This window comes from Argiope bruennichi, chromosome 3 (genome assembly GCF_947563725.1).
Source record: "Argiope bruennichi chromosome 3, qqArgBrue1.1, whole genome shotgun sequence".
Classification (NCBI taxonomy): Eukaryota; Metazoa; Arthropoda; class Arachnida; order Araneae; family Araneidae; genus Argiope; species Argiope bruennichi.
In genome coordinates, this window is record NC_079153.1 from 43628476 (window position 1) to 43650511 (window position 22036).

General features: G+C 28.4%; 2 protein-coding genes across 2 annotated transcripts in view; one reads left to right on the top strand and one right to left on the bottom strand.

The window, feature by feature from the left end:
* The window catches only part of LOC129963696 (protein dissatisfaction-like), a 37503-nt gene extending 23100 nt beyond the window's left edge, over nt 1–14403 (top strand). Inside the window, exons 3-5 of the mRNA XM_056078204.1 lie at nt 10395–10661; nt 12365–12593; nt 14253–14403. Coding sequence (XP_055934179.1) covers nt 10395–10661; nt 12365–12593; nt 14253–14336 — 580 coding nt within the window. The 3' untranslated portion in view covers nt 14337–14403. The remainder of the gene's footprint in view (nt 1–10394; nt 10662–12364; nt 12594–14252) is intronic.
* Nucleotides 14404–17584: 3181 nt separating this feature from the next.
* Nucleotides 17585–21346, bottom strand: LOC129963064 (S-phase kinase-associated protein 1). The gene is made up of 2 exons (XM_056077096.1): nt 21220–21346; nt 17585–19589 (listed from the first exon to the last, which is right to left on the bottom strand). The coding sequence occupies exon 2, from the start codon at nt 19584–19586 to the stop codon at nt 19098–19100; it is 489 nt and encodes a 162-aa protein (XP_055933071.1). The 5' UTR covers nt 19587–19589; nt 21220–21346; the 3' UTR covers nt 17585–19097.
* Nucleotides 21347–22036: the final 690 nt, after the last annotated feature.

The window sequence follows — 22036 nt, forward strand, 5'->3', positions numbered from 1 at the left end:
AGAATGAAGTTACGATGGGCTAAATTAAGATAAAGTTTTGGAAATTTATTTGGATTAAATTAAGAGTTTAAAATATCATTACATATATATTATAATAATCTTTCAACCCCATTCATTTTCCACCTTTAGAGAATCGTATAAATTTTTTAAAAGCTCACATAATCTTTCTAGATAATGCTTAGAAATATATGTGCCAAATTTCGTTCGAATCTTGGGACGGTTTAGGAAATTTCGTAATTATATATGGCACAAAAATACTTTCAATTTTACATTTATAAGTTAAGATTAAAAGCTGAAATAATCTAAAAGCATATCTAAATTTTTCATTTTGTCCTACATTTATATAATTTTTCATAATCTAAATATTTAATCCTATCTAATGAAATGTTATCAAGAAACATTGTTTGCTTCTTCTAACTTTGGTGCCTGTCTGCGCATTATGATAATTGTTATTTACAGCTTACATACCAAATATTTAATGTTGTCATCGAACTGCATTAATAAACATTATCCATTTTTTTATTTCTGAAAATCATATTTAATATTCCAAACACAATATAAATTGAATTCGATGCTGCCCATTCTAAGCCAAGCTTAGCCTGATTTTTTAAAAAAAATATCTGCATGTTGAGTAGAATCTAAGCCTTGTGAGAACTGAGAGTATTAAAAGTTTCACACAAAAGCATCCATTTTCTCTTCGGGCGTTTTTCTTAAAATCATCCCAAGGAGCGTTTCAATGACATTCGTGTGCAACGATAATCCATCAGACGGATTCCAAAATGTGCCAACTGATGACACACTTCGCTGCTCAACAGTGCGAGAAAGGGTTACGCTTCAGTATTTGTGGTGTTGAGGGGTCATTATGTCGGTCGTTTGCTTACATAAAAGCGAATTCTTTATACAAATTTTTAATCCCTTCTAAGATAAAAATAAACATGTAATAAAAAGATTATTTATGATTCTCTTAAATAAATCATCGAAGAGAGAATGAGTTTCATAAATCAGATCAACGTATATCATTAAAAATACCTAACATTTTTTCCTGCTATGCGTGTGCTTATATTTATTATGGAATTCTTTTCTGCAAAACATTATTGAATTAATCAGATGCCTCTCAGATTGCTTGTAAATTGTTTATATATATATATATATCGCCAATTGCCTTCGACGGCCAACCATTTAGCTGCAAATATTGTGTATATTTAATTTCGTTTAAATCTTTAGATATAGCTTTATATTCATGATTCTAATAAATTGTCAAACATTAAAACTGTATTATTTCAATCGTTTTACATATGTTGTATTTATTATATGTTTCGGCTTTCGTTAAAGAGATCAGTCCCATGACATCATAGAGCCCTTAAAAATGTAAATTTGTTATTAATCTAAATTCCGTGGCATTGTAACTTCTTTTTTATTCATCTTATAAACTACATAGACATTAAATAGAATTATCCTTTTTTTAGCTTTCAATAATGGAAGAAATCGTTCGATTAAATATTTGCCGAAACAAAGAAAACGGTTTAAATTTTAAGACAAAATCTATTGTTGGAAATTAGATTAAAAAATAGCCAAAATTCAGGAAAAGTTTGTAAGATTATTAAAGTGGTATCATTAAATAGGAATTCTATTGTTTAAAAATACATTTTTAAACAATAGAATTTTCAGAATATTCGTGAAAAAAAGACAAAATTTAGCTTCATTTTTAATTAATTAAAATTTTAAACAAATCGCTCGAAAGCCGCCCACCAAGGCATATATGCGCCAAATTTAGTAGTTTTCATATCAAATGGCAATGCTAGCAAAACACCAAACCCTACACACGCACATTCATTTTTAATACTAGTAGAGATTAGTTGATACAAAGAACAATATGTTTTATGCACTTTAAAAATCTGCTTGCATTAGTTATTTTTAATATCAATATAGTGATTTTATACTGACAGGATTTGGTGACTAGTTGATTCATCGAGGTAAATGGTTGCTAAACATTCCAATTAAATATTTTTTATATTGTGCTTTTAATGACTTCCGCGGCAAAATATTTGAAACAAATTTGATAAATTAATAATTCATATTATTTTAGAAATCTTCCACCTTCTGTTCATTGTGTTATACATTTCCCTGATTTCAAGTCTATATTTTTATATATCCAATTATATGATAAGAAAAAGCAGCAATGTTTAAAAAGGAGTTTAAAAAAATTCTTTAAAAGAGTTTTCATGATTGCTTGATTATGAAATTATGCTTCAATTTTAAACAGAACAAAATTTTAAAAATTTTATAAACAGCAAGACTTATACTAAAACCTGCTCAACATTGAAAAAATAATTCGAATTTTCAAATCTTGGTCATAAAAAATGAAAAAAAAAATATGAAATATTATAAATAACAATGCAAACGATTTCAGTTTCACTTCAAAGCTGACTTATATCATGGTAAAATCCGCTTAAAATATTTTATAAAAGTTAATTAAAAATAGAAAAATTCTATGACAAAAAAAATAGTATAATTGAAATGATATATATTTTTTAATTTATAGATAATGTAATTACAATATTTTTGTGCTGTAATATTTTCTAAAGTTGTTTCAGAAAAGCACCAAAACTTTGCTTAATTTTTAATTAATTAAAATTTTTAAAAAATCAGCCTGAATTGTACTTCTCAAGTATATATTGGCAGTTCTAAGTTAAATGGTCTGACCTGTAGAGCGCCAGCATATACACACATAAATCTTTATTATAAGAAAATCCCCTCCCCCAACATACACAAATTTTCAAAACGATAAAGTGAGAATTTTGATATCTATATAGGTAAAAATTCTTAATATTTCGTCTTGCCCCACAGAAAAAAAGTTATTCTTTGGGGAATTTTTTGAAAATTTTTCACATATCTTATAGAGAAAGACAACAACAACAACAAAAAAAAAAGAGACTTACTTAAAATAATACAATTGAATAATTTTTTACAATTTATTTTTTAAATGCAGGGGTGTTTGTGGGACCCCAAAAAATCCCCTGAAACTTTTACGGACTTACTACCGGCATTTTGGAGTTTCGAGAAGGGGGGAGGGGTGAAATGAAAAATTACAATTATGAAGTATTGAATGACCTAATTATAAAAGTTCAATGAATTGCTTTTTTTGCAAAATTAATAACCATAAACTTTCAAACATATAAACTACTACATTTTGTGCAAATATTTTAAATTACCTGAATTAATTCTTTTAAAAAAATTATCTAATTTCTGCTGCTTTTTTTTATTTTCTGATGTTTGTGGGCTTGTCTTTCTTTTGTGGTGAACTTCATAATTGCAGGAAGGTTGACTTTTATTTTCCTCATTTACAGTTGAAGAAATTTCCTCGAGAACTGCACATGCAGAGGTAGAAGCAGTTTGCTTTTCTGCTAATGTAGAAGGTTTTTCGGAGACTTTTATAGGTGACTCATCTGAAATACATGTTTTTAAGTCCTCTTGATATGTTTTCCAACTTCTGTTCATATTCAGTAAGAGATCTTTGTGAATTGGATCAGTCATTGGATTTTTTTAGCCATATTTTTCACATGAGGTTTCTTTAGAAGCCATTAAATCATATTTAATAGTCTGCACTGCATCTAGGGAATCAATCTTAAGAGAGGTTCTATAGTCAGTGACAAGTGTATCCATTAAGTTGAATGCACTTTCCACTAATGGGCCATGGAAGCAGCTAAGGCAGGCTTTGACCAATTTAGCCAATGTAGGATACTTATAATCATTTGTGAAATCATCTTTTAAATTAAAAACTTTAGACCAATATTTATCAATTGTACACTTGACTTGATTTCCACTTTCATCAGATGTGTAGAGCATTTCTTTGGTGATATCAATATCACTCTGGTATAACCTTATTTCAGCTTCTACTTTTGACTTTTCATTATCACTAAAAATACGGGACATAAAAGATGATAATTTTTCAAAAGCTAATATTGTACTGGTTTTACCTCTTAGCTCTGGATCTAATGCTGTAAAACTAATTAGATATGAATTTTTAAGGGGTAATTTCTGTTTCATATGCTGAAATTTCAAAGTGAAATTCTCTTGCGTACATAAATAAAAAAATATTTCAATAAGCGAAACGAAAAATTTACACGTGCATCAATAAATGAAACGAAAATTTTACACAGCGGAGAAAAAAAAGTTGCGAAGCGATCAATGACAAATAGCAAATACGGCGAAAAATCCCCCTTCTCTACTTATTGGCGCCACGCCAGGAGAGATAAGACCTTTGAACCCAGAGTCACGTGATCGCACATCTGGTCGAACGAAGTCTCTCCCTTTTTTTTCTGCCGCGCCTACTTGCCGAAAAGAATCCAGAAGAGAATGTCCGAGAACCGGGGGAATGAGTCATAACGCGCAATAAGGAAAGAACAAAAAAGAAGTTTTTTCCCCCTTTTCACGCATTATCACTGCCTTTGGAGAAAGAAAGGAAAAGTTTTCACTACACACACTGACCTTGCGTTTTCTGCTTTCAAAGCAAACAAAATTACCCATATCAAAATAAATAATTCATTATTATTCCTACTTCCTTTTGAACGACGATCCCCGGAATTTCCGGGTATCGAAGTTCAAAATCCCCGGAATTCCTGGGTTTCCCCGGAGCACAAACACCCCTGTAAATGTCTACGAATATGGTTCTTGTGAATGTCTGGTGCAAGCTTGTAATATTTAATTTAGTAGATCATTGCTATTACTAGAACTTTTTTTAAACCGCAAGATTTTTTTTTATCTACTTAGTAAGCTTAGTTTAGTTGTTTAAAAATTCATTTCGAAGCAACATGATGGTTATTTCGTAATTTTTAGTCGTGATCTGTCGAAGAATCTGATTAATAGAAAAAAAATAGAAAAATAGATCATTCTCATAGTAGAATTTTTCAAATAAATGGAACAATATCACGTGTTCTTAGAAGTCCATGATTTTGCCTCACAATCATACTAAATCGATATTGTTTACTCTCAGATACAAGCCACCGGGCTTTTGCGCATGCGCCGAAATTTTGCTATTGATTTACTATTTGATGAGATGATAAAGAGAGGAAGAAGCATCTTTCTTAGCAGTGCAATAAAACTCGATTATCATTGGAATTAGTTGGCGTAGCTATGTAATCCGAAAATTTAACTAGTCACATGTAAAATAAACACACAAGTTTCGAATTAAAATAAAATAGCAGTTCATTCAAGCGAAAAAAAAAAAATAATAAAGTAAACAACATCACTATGTCCTTGGCGTTTATACCATTATTTTTTTTTTTTATAACGGGATGAAGGTCAAGGCTTTACGAAGAACTCCGGAAATGCCTGAGTCTTATTCACTCATAACGCCTCTTTGTTGGGTAAAATTCCTCAAAAGTGATAGCCTCGTTTACATAAAGTGAACAGTAGGCAGATTTGTTGTTTTTATTTTAGAATAAGATGATTAAAGAAACATTCTACAAACACTATATAAATTCACTAATCTTTTCAAGTGTATAAGTTAATAATTAATACATAAGGGAACAGACAACGTCTCATAGTTTCAAACAAAATGTTCTTAAAAGTTTGATTCTTTCTATTCTTATTATTTAACTTTTTGTCACTTAAAATAAATTTAAGAATGTAATGTATTAATTATTATTAACTAATTATACACTCAGAAACAAATACATACATTCATCAATCATTCGATAAACTGGTTTTGAAATTTTGAAACGTGATAGAAAACAAAAAAGGAACAATCCGAAAGAAAATCATCATCATCTGATAAAATTTCTTTTCTTATTTTTTCCTTTATCATAGTATAATATTGTAATGGTTGCTGAATTCCCCCTGTTATTTTACGACTGAATTTGTAAATAATTTTAGTACATTGTCAACCGAAACAAAGCAAGAATTATTTGAATTATTTTTTCTCTTTCAGTGAAAAGTCATTTGACTAGAACATAATTTTAAAAAAAATTTAATCAAATTTTGAGATAGGACAGATTCAGAAATATAATATTTAAATAAAGAAATCAGAAATATAATATTAAAATTAAAAAAATATAATATTTAAATAAATTTATCAGATTTACTTGAATTAAACTTGCAAATATTTCTAGAGTTAATCTAGGTGTAAGATAAATTATACTAAATAATTATCAATAGTTTTTATTATATCTAATTTTATTAGTTTAGTTGTCCTTAAATAAGCTTTATGTTCCAAAGTATTTTTAAATCCGTTAAAATTATATGCATTTATTTTGGGATTGAATATATATATATATATATTTTGAAAAATGAAAAAAAAATAAAATGTAAATATGAATATATTAAAAAAACTGTTTAATCTTCGATTATACCCTTTAATATCTTATTTAATAAAATAGATCTTGATTGTTTCTTTCAATGCAAAATCAACGACATGAAACAGTAAATAATAAAATCTAATAAACTATTGTTATTAAGAGTAAATAATAGCCATAAAGATTTAATATAAATAAAACAAAGAACAATTTCTTAAATATTTCCTCTAGATGTTGCTATTTTGTCATTCCACACAAGTGAAGAATTTTGATTGTGCGTTTTAAAAAGCTCAGAGTCATTCTTAAAAATATTTGGATATTTCCATTAGTTCCCACAATTTTATGTTTTGATGCCAATTCAATGTTTCAATATAAAATGTATTGAACGCAAAATTAAAATTTTTTGAAAAGCCATTTTAGATAGATTTTTTTAAATTCTTTCAATTTACACAGAGAGTGAAATAAAAAAGAATTAATCAGTGTCAAATTTATAGCTCCAATCTTTAACCATTTTGTCATGAAATATGTGATTTCACTTTTAGAAAAAACATAAGGATATTAAATAAAATTACTAATAAATAAAAATAAAAAATTTCGAAAGTTCTGAAATGTATCTAAATTCTTTTGGATTTGGCAATAATTCTTCGAAAATCGAAGTATCAATTGTTTCTAGCAATCCAAATTTTATAAAATCGCTTAAAATAGCTATCATTCAGAAACAATATATAAAAATTAATGACTTGGAGATAATAAACGATAAGTCACATTTTGAAATAATTTGAACTAAAAATGAAACCCACAGTTTTGAAAAATGTCAAAATAATTTATATTTGACCATGTAAAAATCAGATTATATATCATTTAAAAATTTATTATTTAAAAATTATACAATCGATTAACATTATATAATAAATAACAAAATTGTATAACATTATTTGATGAACAAAATGGATATTTTTTAAGAATATATACATTAAATTTGATACTCACAAAATAAATTATTGCTCATAAAATTAAAAAGGGGATTTTCTCCCCTCAGTTTCTAGATATACTTCCACATCAACATATTTTTTAAAACCCGTCTGCCTAAGTGTAATGCAACCAAACATTCTTTGTTAAGAGAGAAAAAAAATCTTCTGACAATATTCAAAAATGTTTTTCCGACTGATGGTTTTGGCACTTTTATTTTTCATATCGGTTTTGATTTTTTTTTTTTTTTTTTTTCACATTTGCGTCTAGATTAACCTTTAAAAGATTTTCTAGAAATAACTTTTAAAATTGGCATCTGTGGGAAAAGAACATTCCACATTTCAAAACATTTATAAATTCAATGAACAGTTTGATTGTTGATTGTTGTTTTACCGTTCCACTAATTACCACAATTTTTTAGAATTTAATTTCAATTTTATCTATGATAACCGATTTACACTGGAAAACATGGTCCATAATAAGTAAAGCGATAAGTATAGTGTATATAATATTTTATTTGGATGTGAGTGGGAATTCGCAGTAAAATAAATACAATAATTTAAAATAAATCCTGTTAAAAACATTAATTCTCACTTTTAGACAATTTTAGATATGAAAAACATAATGGCAAAAACATTTTAAAAAACGATAAGCATATCTTCCTTTTCATCTACTTTGTTTTTGTTTCGCTTTAAAAACACTCGTTTACCAAACGACATTTTATTTATTTAAGAGAATTATAGAGAGGCTAAAAATCGTTTTCCCTTTGGAAAAACAACTTTTCCCACCAAATTGCGGTAGCATCTCTTTATTAGCAATCTAAAAATGGATTGTTTCCGCATCAGCAGGCTGTGATTACATATAAGAGGATCGTCTTAGAATCCAAAAAGGGGACGCAGCCCTAATCAGAGCGTGGATTTCGTTTTTGGTTAATTTCACTTTTCTAGTGAATATTGAAGAAATTGAAAAACAAGAAATCATTAACTGAATCCCGAAATGGAAACTTTCTGCTATAATGAGGTTTACATGTTTATTTGAAATAAACAAACTCATATTTCCTAATATTTATTAAAAGCTATTCTTAACGAGTTTTATTTATTTATATATAATAGATAGTTAATATCAGGACGAGAAAGAGAAGGGAACATTATAATTAAATTTTTGACAATGAATTTATTTTTTTATGCATTCAGATTTATATTTTTTAAAAACCCATTTTCTGTTTCTAATAATAAAAAGAATCGAACATACTTATACTTTATCCACTCAGAAATGTATATAGATATATTTTAGGCTAATAATCTATTTAATCTCAAGATTTCTTAATACAAGTTATACTTTACTTTATTGATAAGCATATTTGCATATGATTTAATAATTTTCGATTTCCGAAAGTCGGATAAAAGCTATATATCCCCATCCTATTGCTGAAATAATTTTTTTTAGATAGCTTAATTCTAAGAAAAGTGAATAGAATAGGAAATTAAATGTTTAATTTGAAGTGGCTACTTTTTTCCTATTATTAAATTAAATTATTACACTTTATTCAATTTAAAGTGTGAACCTAAGTCTTAGATACTTCATTTTTGTGATTCATATCGTGTAGTCACTCCTATTTTTATAAGTATTCTCCCGAATTTTAGCTCAAAAAATTGAGTACATACGGATTATAAATTACTCCCGATTAAAAATAAATAATTATGAAGTTTCTGTACAATATTCCATGAAATAAAATATACTTTAAATGAAAAACGATGCAAAGTATTTTTTGAGACAGCTGCGAACGATCGTTAAAACAAATTCTAAGGCATTAAGCGGTATTTCTTTTCATTTCTAATATATTCTCTTCAAATCAGTTCGGTACTGTAACAGGAAGACAAAATGCGCATTCCCTAATTATCCCATAATCTCTGGAATAATAGCAATAAACCAGAATAATTAGTAACGTTGCTATAACTGAGACTGATTAATTAATTAAGAAAGAAAAGATATGATATAATCCAAGATATGATTAACACTCCCATAAACTATGGGGATATTTTCCATCCCATACGATCAATATAAATCGAAGAAAATGACAAGTCTTCGAATTCCATGCAATAACCTTAACTATTATTTTCGCCTGCAAGTACGTAAAACGTTGAAAGTGAATTTTCAGTTTGCCCCAGTAAATTCCTGAAAGTTATTTCCTTATCTTTTAAACTGTTCCTTTTTTACTCCGGTCTTTCTGATTTTAGCAGAATAAGATTGATAAGATGTCAAATGAGTCATGGGATATTTCACCACTTTAAATGGCTATTATTATTATTGTGCGATAATTTAATTCAGAAAATCGAGAGATTTAATTTTTTAATGAATGCTGCTAATAGTCGGTTCACTTCTCCAAGAATATACCGTTCTCCCTTTCATCAAGAAGTACGTGTTAATGCTGGATTCCGGATCAATCAACTCTATTAGCACAAGTTATTGTACGATATTTCCACGATATTGTTTGATATTTTGAATGACGGCCAATGTCATAAATATATCGTAAGAATGTTGTTGGGAATTTTATGCTAATAAGGAATGCATCTTAAATGAAATTGACTGGAATATAAATCCTTCATAGAGGGCATAATATTGGAAACGGTGGGAAACTGAACGAAGAATATTACAGTGGAATTATTTCTCTGATGTCATATTCAGTCTATGAATTACGTTTCTCAGTGTGATTTAAGCTTCCCTATGATTTGTTCAGAGTAATTTTCAAGATTATAATCGGTTGAATAAAAAAGAAATAACAATTCGGTAATTACTATTATGCATTGAAAGTATTATCAAAATGTGGAGGAAAATTAATTAACGCTGTTCCTTGAGTCAGACATGCACAAATACTATTTAGTTGTGCGTGGACTTATAAAAACCTGTGTCAGTCGCGTGGATTTCAACATCAGAAAGAAACAAGAAGTCAGAGAAAAATGTTTAATTCTACTGGTTTGTGAGAATGGAACGACTGATTGCATCAAACCTGAAATTATCTTACATTTAATTTTCTTATTAAAAAAAGTAAAAAACCAATTAAACTAAATAACAATATTGTTTTAATTACTATTTTCATATCATATCTGACTTGCTCCTTTCTTCTTTTAAAAGGTGGATCGTATTCCTAGCAATTCTGGGCATCGCCTGGGCAGGCCGCCACCATAACCAACAAAGTAGCATCGAGAAATTGCTGGCAGCTGGACTGATCGCAAAGGCTCTTGCTAAAGGTGGGGAGGAAGGAGGAGGCGATGGTGGTCATCATTACATGCCCGTGCATGTGCCGATACATCACCATGGACACGTGCACGGGAGGGACGCTGGAAGTTCCGCTGCAGCTTCTCACCATCATCATGTACACCACAAATATGTACCAATTCCGTGAGTATCCACCATTTTTTTCGATTGCTTTTCGCTCTGACAGCAATGCGTAGGACATAGATATTATTTATTTTTATTATTAGTTCATTACCTTATACGCATTTTTGTGCTGATAAGCTGCAAACCGATTAGAGATGTATATACAACATTTTATAATTTTCAATGTCAAAACAACGAGGGAAAAAATTAATGAAAGAATTGCTTTAAATGATATTAATGAATGCAGTTTGTATAGATGACGACAATGTTTGTATATATGATAGACTGGTTTGAACATAGTCTATGATTTAAAATGTTCTTAATCTCCGATCATACCATTTAATGTAGGGCAATTTCTATTACAATTTTACAACTAAACATTTTTTCGTACACTGATTTACAAATATTAAGCAAAAAAAAAAAAAAAAAAAAAAAAAACCTATTACATGACAAAAACAAATTTTTATACGAATTGCGCATTCTAGGTAAAAAAAATAAGGTAGCCCAAGAATATGATAAGCAAATACATGGAGCTACTGTCTTTTAACATCAGAAATACGTTGTTGAAAATAAGCTTATGAATTCCGAAACGAAAAGTTTAATTGCTCACGTAGACATATTGAGAGTACAAGTCAAAGTGATTTGTACACCTTATTAATTAGCACATTTTTGTTTGCAAAATGTCTCAAAAAGATTTTTCATCTAGCCATAGGCAGGAAGTTGCTATTATTTCAGTCACATCCATGAAAGAGACAGATGTGATGGGTCTAGTATTTTTATAAAAATAGATATATATTTACATCTTGTTGGATGTATATTCTCATTTATATTGAGATGACATTCTTCATCCAGTCGTTCTTCTTTGTGCAGTAGTAGTAAGTGACTTCTTCATCCTACAAAACAATAAGGCTAGTTTACACAGAGCTCGTATAGTAAAGGATTATCGAGACTACGGTACACATGGGTTGGCAGCATGTTATCTGGACTTGAACCCGATAAAATATATTTGAAATGCTTCAGACTGACATCCTGCCCCTTGCAACTCTTCAGTGCATCAGAATTATATTCACTCAGTAATAGGCTTTGCTGACAACTGAATTAATAAATGTCATCGCTATGTTTTTGCATTATTGTTAGCGGTGATCACACTCTTTACTGTAGCCAATTACACATCGAACTCTGATACAATGTTTTTGGTACGTTCTCATTTTATATATTTTCAGAGGCGAAAAATAAGGATATTTCTTACCGTTTCCATCAAATTTATAATCATTATGTAATTCACATTTTAACCATCCCGTGATCTGGGCGTCCTGGTTGCGAGTCCCGGTTCAGGCATGGTTGTTCTTCCTCTGTTCTATCAGTGAGATGTGTGAATGTGCCCTCCTATGAAAAGGGGTTGTGCAAGCGAATGAGTGATGCGTGAGTGGCAAAATCGTACTCTGGCCCTAGTTGGCGCTACTAAAAAACAAGAGACACACCTTACAGGTTTAAATCGCTGTCTTCGTAACAGCGAGCTTGTCCATGGCGAGTGCCATAAGAAACAACAACACATTTTAGCCAAGTTTCATTGAATTCCAACAAACAAAAATTTCCAACAATAAAATTTTCCTGATTTTTGGAAACGTGTATGTATGTGATTGGTGATTGTGAGAGATTTAGTGCCACTTCAAATTTAAAATGAAATGTTTTCATAATCCAATTTTTTTTCTTTTTAAATGTAGGGTGAAACATCACACGAACTTCATCATTGCTCATCATAAGGTGCCGGTTCCTATTGTCAAGACGAAAGTAGTTCATGTTCCTGTCCAACAAACGCGCATCGTACCCATTATTGTGCACAAGGATCAGCCCCCGCACCGCCCAGATTACCACACGCTAGCATCTGAAGACAGGAAGGTGCGGGTCACCAGCCTGGGTACATTGCGTTCCAACGGAACGGCGCCCCTGCAGGTAAGCCCCTTCATCCATACTAAGAGAGACATTCATGTTTGAATATGTATTTTCTAACAATCTGTAAAGAAATAATGTTGATCATTTCTTCACCACCTTTCTTTTCTATTTCATAATGAATTTTAAACTGGGATACTCCAATGCTACAAAATTGCTTTTTGAACAAAATTATAAATTCTGTTCAAAATGAATTTAAAAAAAATGTCTTCATTCAAAGCTGATACAAGATATTGATTTGAAATATATTTTCCTACACAAAACCTTCGCTGTTTATAAGCTATATATTATTTTATTGAAATTTAATACACATATAAAACAAATTAAATAGCAAAATGCGGTCACTTCAAAGTGTCACTTGCAGAAAACATTTTACAACTTTTTTTTTATTGTTAATGATTGTGATTTTTGAAAATCATACTTCCTCATACAATTATGTCTCCAATAATAATAAAGATGAATGTGTATGTCTGTGTATGTGTGTTGGTCAGATCGGCTGACCTGTAAGTACCAAACTGGGTACATATATATCTCGAAAAGTGGAAATGTCCACTTCGGGGCGATTTTTTTGTTGAAATTTTTAATTAAAAAGCGAAATTTTGTTGTTTTTCCGCGATAATGTTCAAGTTCTTTTTCGAGTTCAAGAATTGTGGGCGTATCCCTGCAAATTGTTTGATCCAATTGTTTTAACTGTAGCAATTCGCTTTTGTAGATGACAATTTTTAATATATATTCATCCAAAATATAATGGTTTGCATTTCATATTTTTCCATATTAAAAAGAGAGAGGGGGAGATTGTGAGATCATCTGCGTTTATAATGCTCTTTTCATCTATTTTCTTACATGATAATCGTAAAATAACAAATTTTGAATCTTCTCTGCAACATATACATACAATATACAAGTGAATCACAGACACATGAATTAATTCTTTTGTTTCAGATAATGGCCAAGACGCTAGATTAAGAACTAATGAATTAACCAAAAACTCTAAAGGATGAAAGTTTGGTGATAAAACTCGGGATTATAATTGAAAAATAATTAATGGCTTTCTGAATGCTTTATCTTAATATTATGGAAGAAACCTTTATGAAATCTATGTTTTTAGAACATTAGTTAAAAGTATCGATTGAAATAGATATTTATCAGCATCATATTATCTATTATGATTAATAAATTAATTCTATCAAACTGTAAAAGACGATGCTTATCATTACTCGAAAAAAATATTTGCATAAGTCTTCAAATGAAACTTTTTCCAAATAGAAATAAGATTGATTTCCCCTTTTTAAAAAAAATCATCAATAAAGGCAATGAATCATGCCGTAAGTAATTTTCCTTTGTTCAAAAATATTAATGTTTCTTTCTATAGAATTATAGCAACAAGTTTAATGATATCAGGATGAATGTATTGAGCTTTTACATTAGGACATGATGTATCCTAAGGTTTATGTCTAACAATTTCAGAAATTATTTGAACAAAATTTGAAATGAAACAAAAAATTGAACTGTAGATAATGAGAAACTTTCAAGAAAGATATGACAATAAAAAAAGGCACAAAAACAGCGATATCTAAATATTTTGCTGTTCGTTATCTATTAAGTTTACATTTCATATCATTTTATTAGCTAAAAACAATTGTCATTTTTTTTCTTTTATAGTTTCATCGTCCAACCGGAAGCCCCGACAAATGGATCGTAGTTGTGAAAAGCAAGAGACGACGGCCTCATGGAAGGAAAAGCTGAAAACTCACTTTTCCATAACCTTTACTCACAAAATACCAGCACATCCTCTCCTTCATATTTCGACAATAAAGCATTCTTTATCACAATTGGTCTTGATTTCCTTATTTATGGCTTTTGACGCATATACAAATCATGTTAACAATTTACAACCATTATTTGAGACACATTAATACATAATCTTTTACAATTAGTGTATCTATGCACATAATAAATATGAATGTGTGTGTATGTACATCTAGGAGTGATTTTTTGAAGTTTTAATTAATTAAAAATTAAGGTGAATTTGGCGTTTTTACCGAATACTTCCAGAAATATTAAAGTGCAAAAAATTATTTTTATACCGTTTTAAAATTTGAAATATTGTCTTTTATATGATATCAATTTAAGTTTTTTTCCCCCCTCACTTTTAACAATTTTTTTATTTACTTGATTTCTTGCCAGATTAAACTGGTGTCCTGAGCCATTTTCATTGTTTCATTAACTATTTGATCGCGTGATTTTCTTCCCTAGTTGAAAATTAAAGACGAAGGATTTTGTTAAATATCTGTGCAATTTATTAGACGGGTTAAAAAAAAAAAGAAGTTACAGTACCGTGAAATTTATAAGATAGATTAACCATACATTTACACAATAAATAAACCATTTGTAAAATAATTATAGTAATTTTTAATGTCTGATAATTTTACGGTATCATGGATATAAAGTTATATCGAAATGATTAAATTGAAATTAAAGATAACCAATATGATCGGCGAACCAACTGATCGAAAAGGCATCTAATTAATAATAAGCATAATTATTCGGCAGTTATCAGTGAAGCGTGATAAAATTGTAATTACGCAACAAATTAGTGTAAACAAAAGTTGATTTAATTATTAATCTTGCTTTTGAAGTTGAATTATTGAATTTAATACTGAGAAAAAAATGAGCAATGCTTTTAAAAACATGAATGGATTTTACGTGCAGTTATTAGTGACTATTATATTAAGAAAGTTTAAATCACATAAAAAATTAATAAAAGCTCTTAATACACTTATTTTCAAGCTTTAATTTAAAAATAATTATACACAATAAAACATATTAAACCTGCACCTCTATTTCACAAGATTCAATCCTCCCTTTTAATCACAGAAGCTAATGCATGTCTCAGTTTTTTAATGCTTTGAAAGGCAGCCTGTTTGATTTAGAGCTATTAAATATGCTATAAACATTCTTTTTTAGGTAGGAGTGTGCTACACACACTCATTGAGCACTTCAAAAATTTTAATTAGAAATAACCGAAATGTTGGGAAGAAAAATTTCTCTCAAGAACATTATCTTAAAATTAAAAAACAAATATCTTAAAATTAAAAAAATAACATTGCCTCGTTAATAATTTGAGATTAACATGAGATTTTCCCCTTGATTTCAACATTTAAAAAAATGGCTTTTTTTATAAAATTTGTAACAAAACTTTCCGTTGTTGAAATAAAATTCTCTGCATTCTCAGAGCTTCATGACAGCTTTACTCGATTCATTATATTTAAAATTTATATTTATATTTTAATTTCATAATACATGTAACTAAGTAATGCAAACTTATTTAATCACTGGGTTTTGTAATTAAAAAATATTGGGTTATTTTTTTTTTCTCAATTTTTCTACACATGTTTTGATACTTATTTTAGAATCTAAATTTTTTTTTCTATCTGTTAGAAAATTTTTTCAATTCATTCTAATTTTTTCACACGGTTACAGAAGTCTCACGTCTGCTCATTCGCTGCAGTTCCAGAATCTTATGGAAGAACAACTGTCTCGCAAATCAAAACTGAACTTATCTATACAGAAAAAAGGGGAAGAGAGTAGAACGGATGCTAGTTTCCGCATTACGCAATCGCGAAGGTATTGTTTCGTTTTTGGAAGCGATGACTACGATCTTTTATTCTTGAAATCTTTAGAGATCGGCATTGTCTAGATGCGGAAAAAAAAAAAAAAATAGCTAAGAAACTTAAAATTCCCTGTATTTTCGCAGTTCTTATGATAATTTTCAAATTTCCCTGCATTTCTCCCGTTTTGTTTTAGTCAATTTTTAAATTCCCCGTGTTTTTCCTGTTTTCCAGGTGGTAAGATATTAGTTAATGATATATTTAAATATCAGATAAGTTTTTTTTTTTAAATGTTAATGTAGTAGTATGGTAAGTATTATATTTAAAACATTAATTAGAATGAAAGCAAGTCCATCAAACTAAGAATTATGCTATGAACAATATTTATAAAGTGAATATTTATATTATACTTAATGTATTAAAATATTGTATAATATTTAATATAAATTTTATTAAAAATTTCCTTGTTACAATTCCTCCACCAACTCCTTATATGTTAGATACATTAAATATGCACACTAAATTGATTTACTGTGAAATTAATGTGTTAAAATAAAAATATTTTCAGTAGATGCTTTTAGAAAAATAAAATCTCACTATGTTCTTTTCAGAAAGATTTGAAATATACATGCAATTTTATTACTTTCTTTGCAAGTTGTCTTGGCTTTATATTCATTTCTCTATTCTTGTGTTGATAAGGAATTAGTAACCTTTAATATAATAGAATTTTAAAAAATGACCAGGAATTATTTAAAATTTTTCCTTGTTGAATTTTAAAATTTATTTATTATTTTATTATAATATTACAGAAGCATTCCAAAATTTTTAAATTGATTTTGTTTTATAAAATATAAAAATTTTAGAATATCTATATAAAAAAAATCTTTAATATGAATATTTATAAAAAATATGCTCTAATAAAATTTATTTTATCTTCAACAACCTTTTTATATTTAAAACACAAACAATAATTTAATAATGCGGGTATCTTACACCATATACTGCTCACTTACAATTTTATAATGCTGTTTCAATCATTTAAAAAAAGATTTTTATCTTTGATAAATTTTTAAAAATTGCTTAGTATATCAATGTATTTCAAATTTAGTTAAAATAACTCTTCTATTTGAATAAAGTTATAAAAACACTAATATTTCATTATATATAAGTAACGGGAAGGTGAAGTACAGTATTACCCCCCCCCTTCTTTCAGCTACAATATCAAGCCAAGTTCTTCAAGTGATTATTGGCCACATTTGTTACATATGACTCAGACTAAAATGAGTAATATTCCAATATTCAATGTTTTTGATAGAAATGGACATTGTAATAATGTGTTCTATTGTCAGGCTATAGTGTTATGTCATAGAAAGTTATGAAAAATGGACTTTTATTAAGATTTATTTGAACTGAAGATACATATCTATTTCCTTAAGCAGACAAAATAAAATTAAACTATAAATTACCATAGAATTCCATACAACTACATAAAAACTTATCAGTTTACAGTATTGAACAGTTATCAGTAATTGAACAATTTTAGCCATCCGACTCTTGCAGGCAGTCAAAACAATCATTATGGACAAATTAGTAATAAGAATAAAAATGTGGGGTAAAATACAGAGACTGCAGCATTCATAATTGCTCAAAACATTCAAGCTTTTTCTTTCTTATAGTCTGTTTTCATATTTAAACATTTTGAACAAAATGTAAACACATTAATAAAGGAAAAGTGCTAAGAATGTAGGGAAGTACTGCAAATATTTCATTAAAAAATTTACAAACCTATATGGAGAAAAAGCTGTTGAAAAAAAAAAAAAATTATTTACTTTTACAATTCATATTTTGAAATTTAGAAGTTTTAAATAAAAAAATGTAGAAGTAATAAAGTATAATTTTTTAAACATATCTTGTACAAAGTGTTTTACATGGGCAAACTATATACTATATAAAAAAGGATATCCAACTCATTCTCCAACACTACATCCCTACTGAAAATGCTTGTAATATATATATATATATATATATATATATATATATGTTTACATAAAGGACATTTAGAGGATCCATTTTAATTCAACAGAACTTAAAACATAATTAGCCTTACTATGAAAATATTATTCATCTTAAATTAATAAAAGAAAGAAGCAAATTTAATTTCAAACACATAATTTTACTTTTAGCACATAAAAACAGATTTATTCATAGAAATATAAGCAAATTCATCGAAAACGCATCAAACTTCTGGAAAACAAGATGATTGACAAAATTTAAAATAAATTTAAGCTATTATTTTAAAACGAAATTCCCTGAAACTGTTCCCATCTTCCTTACTTGAAAATATAATATCCTTTTCAATTAACAGGTTATTATGGATAAAAAGACACCGAAAAGCTTTAAAAAACACTGCAATCTTGCAAAATACAAAACTAATCTTCTAAGCAGGTTCATTAGATTTTGATAAGATTGAGGATATATACTTTAATAAATTTATTTTCTCCATATATATATGTTTGTGAAAAAAATAGTTGAAATAAACATTGTAATTCTGACGATTTTCAATGGCAATTTACATGATTATACAATTTTATTTTGAATATAAGCAGTTAATTTTACAAGTAATAAGAATTGCTGTTAATTATGCCAGTAAAATATACAGTTAAAAAGTTTTATTTAAATAAAAAATGAACAAAACAAACCTGACAAAGTAATTTCACAATCAGTCTAAGAACTCAGGAAGTCCAGTTCTATTTACTGCCAATCCATTTTGCTTTAGACAAAAGGATTTATAGGGTACAATGACACTATTGTGACCAAAGTAAAAAAAAGTATGTCACACAAAGACACTAAAATAAAGTTTAAAACAGATTTTTGTCATCTTACACAGAAGTCTTGTCTATTTTTCCTCACACCACTCATTCTCTTTGCGCACCTGTTCTTCCTCACTGGGTGTAAAGTCATTCTTAATGTTGAATGTCTTGCGAATCTCTTCGGGTGTCTTGCCTTTGATCATGTTGGCCACCGTCTTGCATGTAACATCCAGCAAACCTTTGATATCCAAGTAGTTAGCTGCCAAGATCAATTCAAACAAAGTACCTTGGTCCACTTTCAGAAAGTCGGCATCCCATGAGCTGATATCATCAGTGCGTTTGTCTTTTGAGTCATCATCCTCAGGTGGAGGTGGATCATCGCGATGGTATGTTGCCCACTGGATAACTTTCTTTAGAATGGCTGAATTTACATTAGGCAGAGGCACTACCTCTTGCTCATCGTCATCCATTCCAAGATCTTCCAACATAGTTTTAATGGTTACTGATGCTTTTGCAATCTCCACATCCACTTCAAAGATTTCTCCATCTGAACTCTGAAGTTTGATATTAGGCATGATCTGGAATATAAAATTAGAAAAACATAATACAAAGATACATTTGCAAACATCTATATTTTTTATAATTAGCACCTTTTTAGATGGCCGTATATAGAATTAGTAAGAAAAACAACAAAGCATGTATTTATTTCATTTCTTATCTGAATTTCTTCATTTCTTATCTTACCTATTAACTCATTTATAATTTTTAAATTTTCAAGTAATATAAAGAAAAAGGAAATGTTTGAACAATTCATAATTCATCACTGCAAGAATTTCAAATTATTCTTTGAAGAAAAATATGTTCAAAAAATAAATAAAGTATTTGTATTAAGAATAGGAAAACAGTCAAATTTAAAGGAGGGGAAGAGACAACTTATCTGAATAAACTATTAGCAGATGGAATTTCTTAATAAAATTAAGATGAACTAGAAATTCCCTAAAATTTTTACTTATTTTAACGAATGTTGATATTGAAAACAAGCAACTTTTCTAATACATAAGCTCATTTCATTTACATTATATTATACATACATACACACACTTTAACTTTTAATATAAATAAAATGTTTACCTAATATCAATGCAGGAACCTGAAGAAAATAAAAGAAATTTTACAAACTATATTCATACTTTAATTTTGCATTCAGTTATTCTTATTTTTTAAAATTATTATTTCAGAATATTTTTATTAGATTTTTTCCTAATGACCGTTTCTTTCCCCTAGTGACTATATTAAATTAATATTAAGAAAATCAAGTTTCTGAAGCATTAACTGCACTACTAAAATGCAATCAATACAGATTGCAAAAAATTAAAAACAATTAAGAAAAAATTCCCCTTATTACATTATATAAGATGATAAATATAACTTTAAAAATAGTAGATTTATCAATGGACTTCGTTGCATTGAATACACGAATAAATGATCTTAATGATCCAAGGTCAATTTGGATTGATGTTTTGAATTGAACTTACTTAATTATTAAATGCTATTTAATATATAACTAATAATGAAATCTTTCTGTTACAATAAATATATACATTTAAAATGATTTATTTCAAATAAAAATGAAGATTCAAAAATAAATTGAAAAAGAATTTCTTTTATATGGTTTCACCTCCTACCGTTACGTTAAAAGAAGAAATGTCAAAGATGCTAACAATTCCTTTTTGAACACATTTTTAACCGTTTCGGAAAATTTTATGCAATAAATATATTTAGAAAACTCAATAAGCGTAACAAATTTGATGTATCTTCTCAAAAGGACATCTAACCATAAATGTACATTTATTGTTAAAAACTAGATTCTAAAACTTAAATAAGTACATTATAAATAATATTTTAAGTAAAAAAACAATTTTCTTTCTTTCTATCCATTCTACTAAAGCAAACTGGAACCTACACTTTTAAAACGTAAATGAATACATTGGGCAACACTTATTTTATAAAGAATGAAAAAACATATATATTTACTTTTAATTTAACAATACACTAGTTATTTTTACAAAGCTGAAATATAAACACAATAGATTAGGCTAAACAAAAGAAAATACAGCTTATGGCTTCACAAATTATTCCAAAGGAATTAAAAATTAGCCGGGCAGCAAGAAAAATGTTCCACTACTTTAAAAAACTCTTATAACTAACCTATAAATCTGAATTTTGAAACGTTTCGTACACAACTTCTCAAAATGAATTTCAATTAAAATTTCAGTTTGCAGCAGAATTCGGGAAAAGTATTGCCATACAGCGAAACTAAAAACCAAAACTGATCGATTCAAAACTAATAACCTTTGCCAGATTATTATTATTATATTTTGCTATAAGTGTAATCATATTGCAAGAAAGATTTGAAAACAATATTCAATAATTCATTTGTATTGGCAACTAAACAAATTGAATGTTAATAAAAATTATGAAAAAATTATATGAATATAAAAAAATATAAATAAAATTACTGCATTAGTGATGAACAAGCTACAACTACTATAAGAGCATACTTATTACTAGTTATGGAAAGTCACATAAGGAATTCCGAAACCAATCCATGCTCATAAAGCATGTAATCCCTAACCTAAGAGCATCTTTTTCCTTCGATGATATTTCCTAAATAATGCCTCGACCTAAGCAGTTCTAAAATAGATTATACCTTGGGACAATAGTGCGGCTATGCCACTGATGGTACTGCTCTAACCATTTATTTATTATTTCAGCCAGCAATGGAAGCTGTTGGGAATTTAAAATACTTATCCTCCATTGATTACTTATCGCTTCATTACTTTGGTGCATTTGGACATAAGCTGGTATTGATAGAAGGGTATTTTCTTGGAAAAAAGATAAGCTAGAGTCAAGAGTTATGCATTAAAATAAATTATCTCTTTTAGGATACATTTTAAGGAGTTTCTACATTATGGTACAAATATAATTTTCTTGACCTGCTGCTTTGCATTTCAAACTTAATGAG

What these genes read in the sequence shown, in the direction of transcription:
- LOC129963064 (XM_056077096.1), bottom strand. Translation starts at nt 19,586, where the DNA reads ATGCCTAATATCAAACTTCAGAGTTCAGATGGAGAAATCTTTGAAGTG.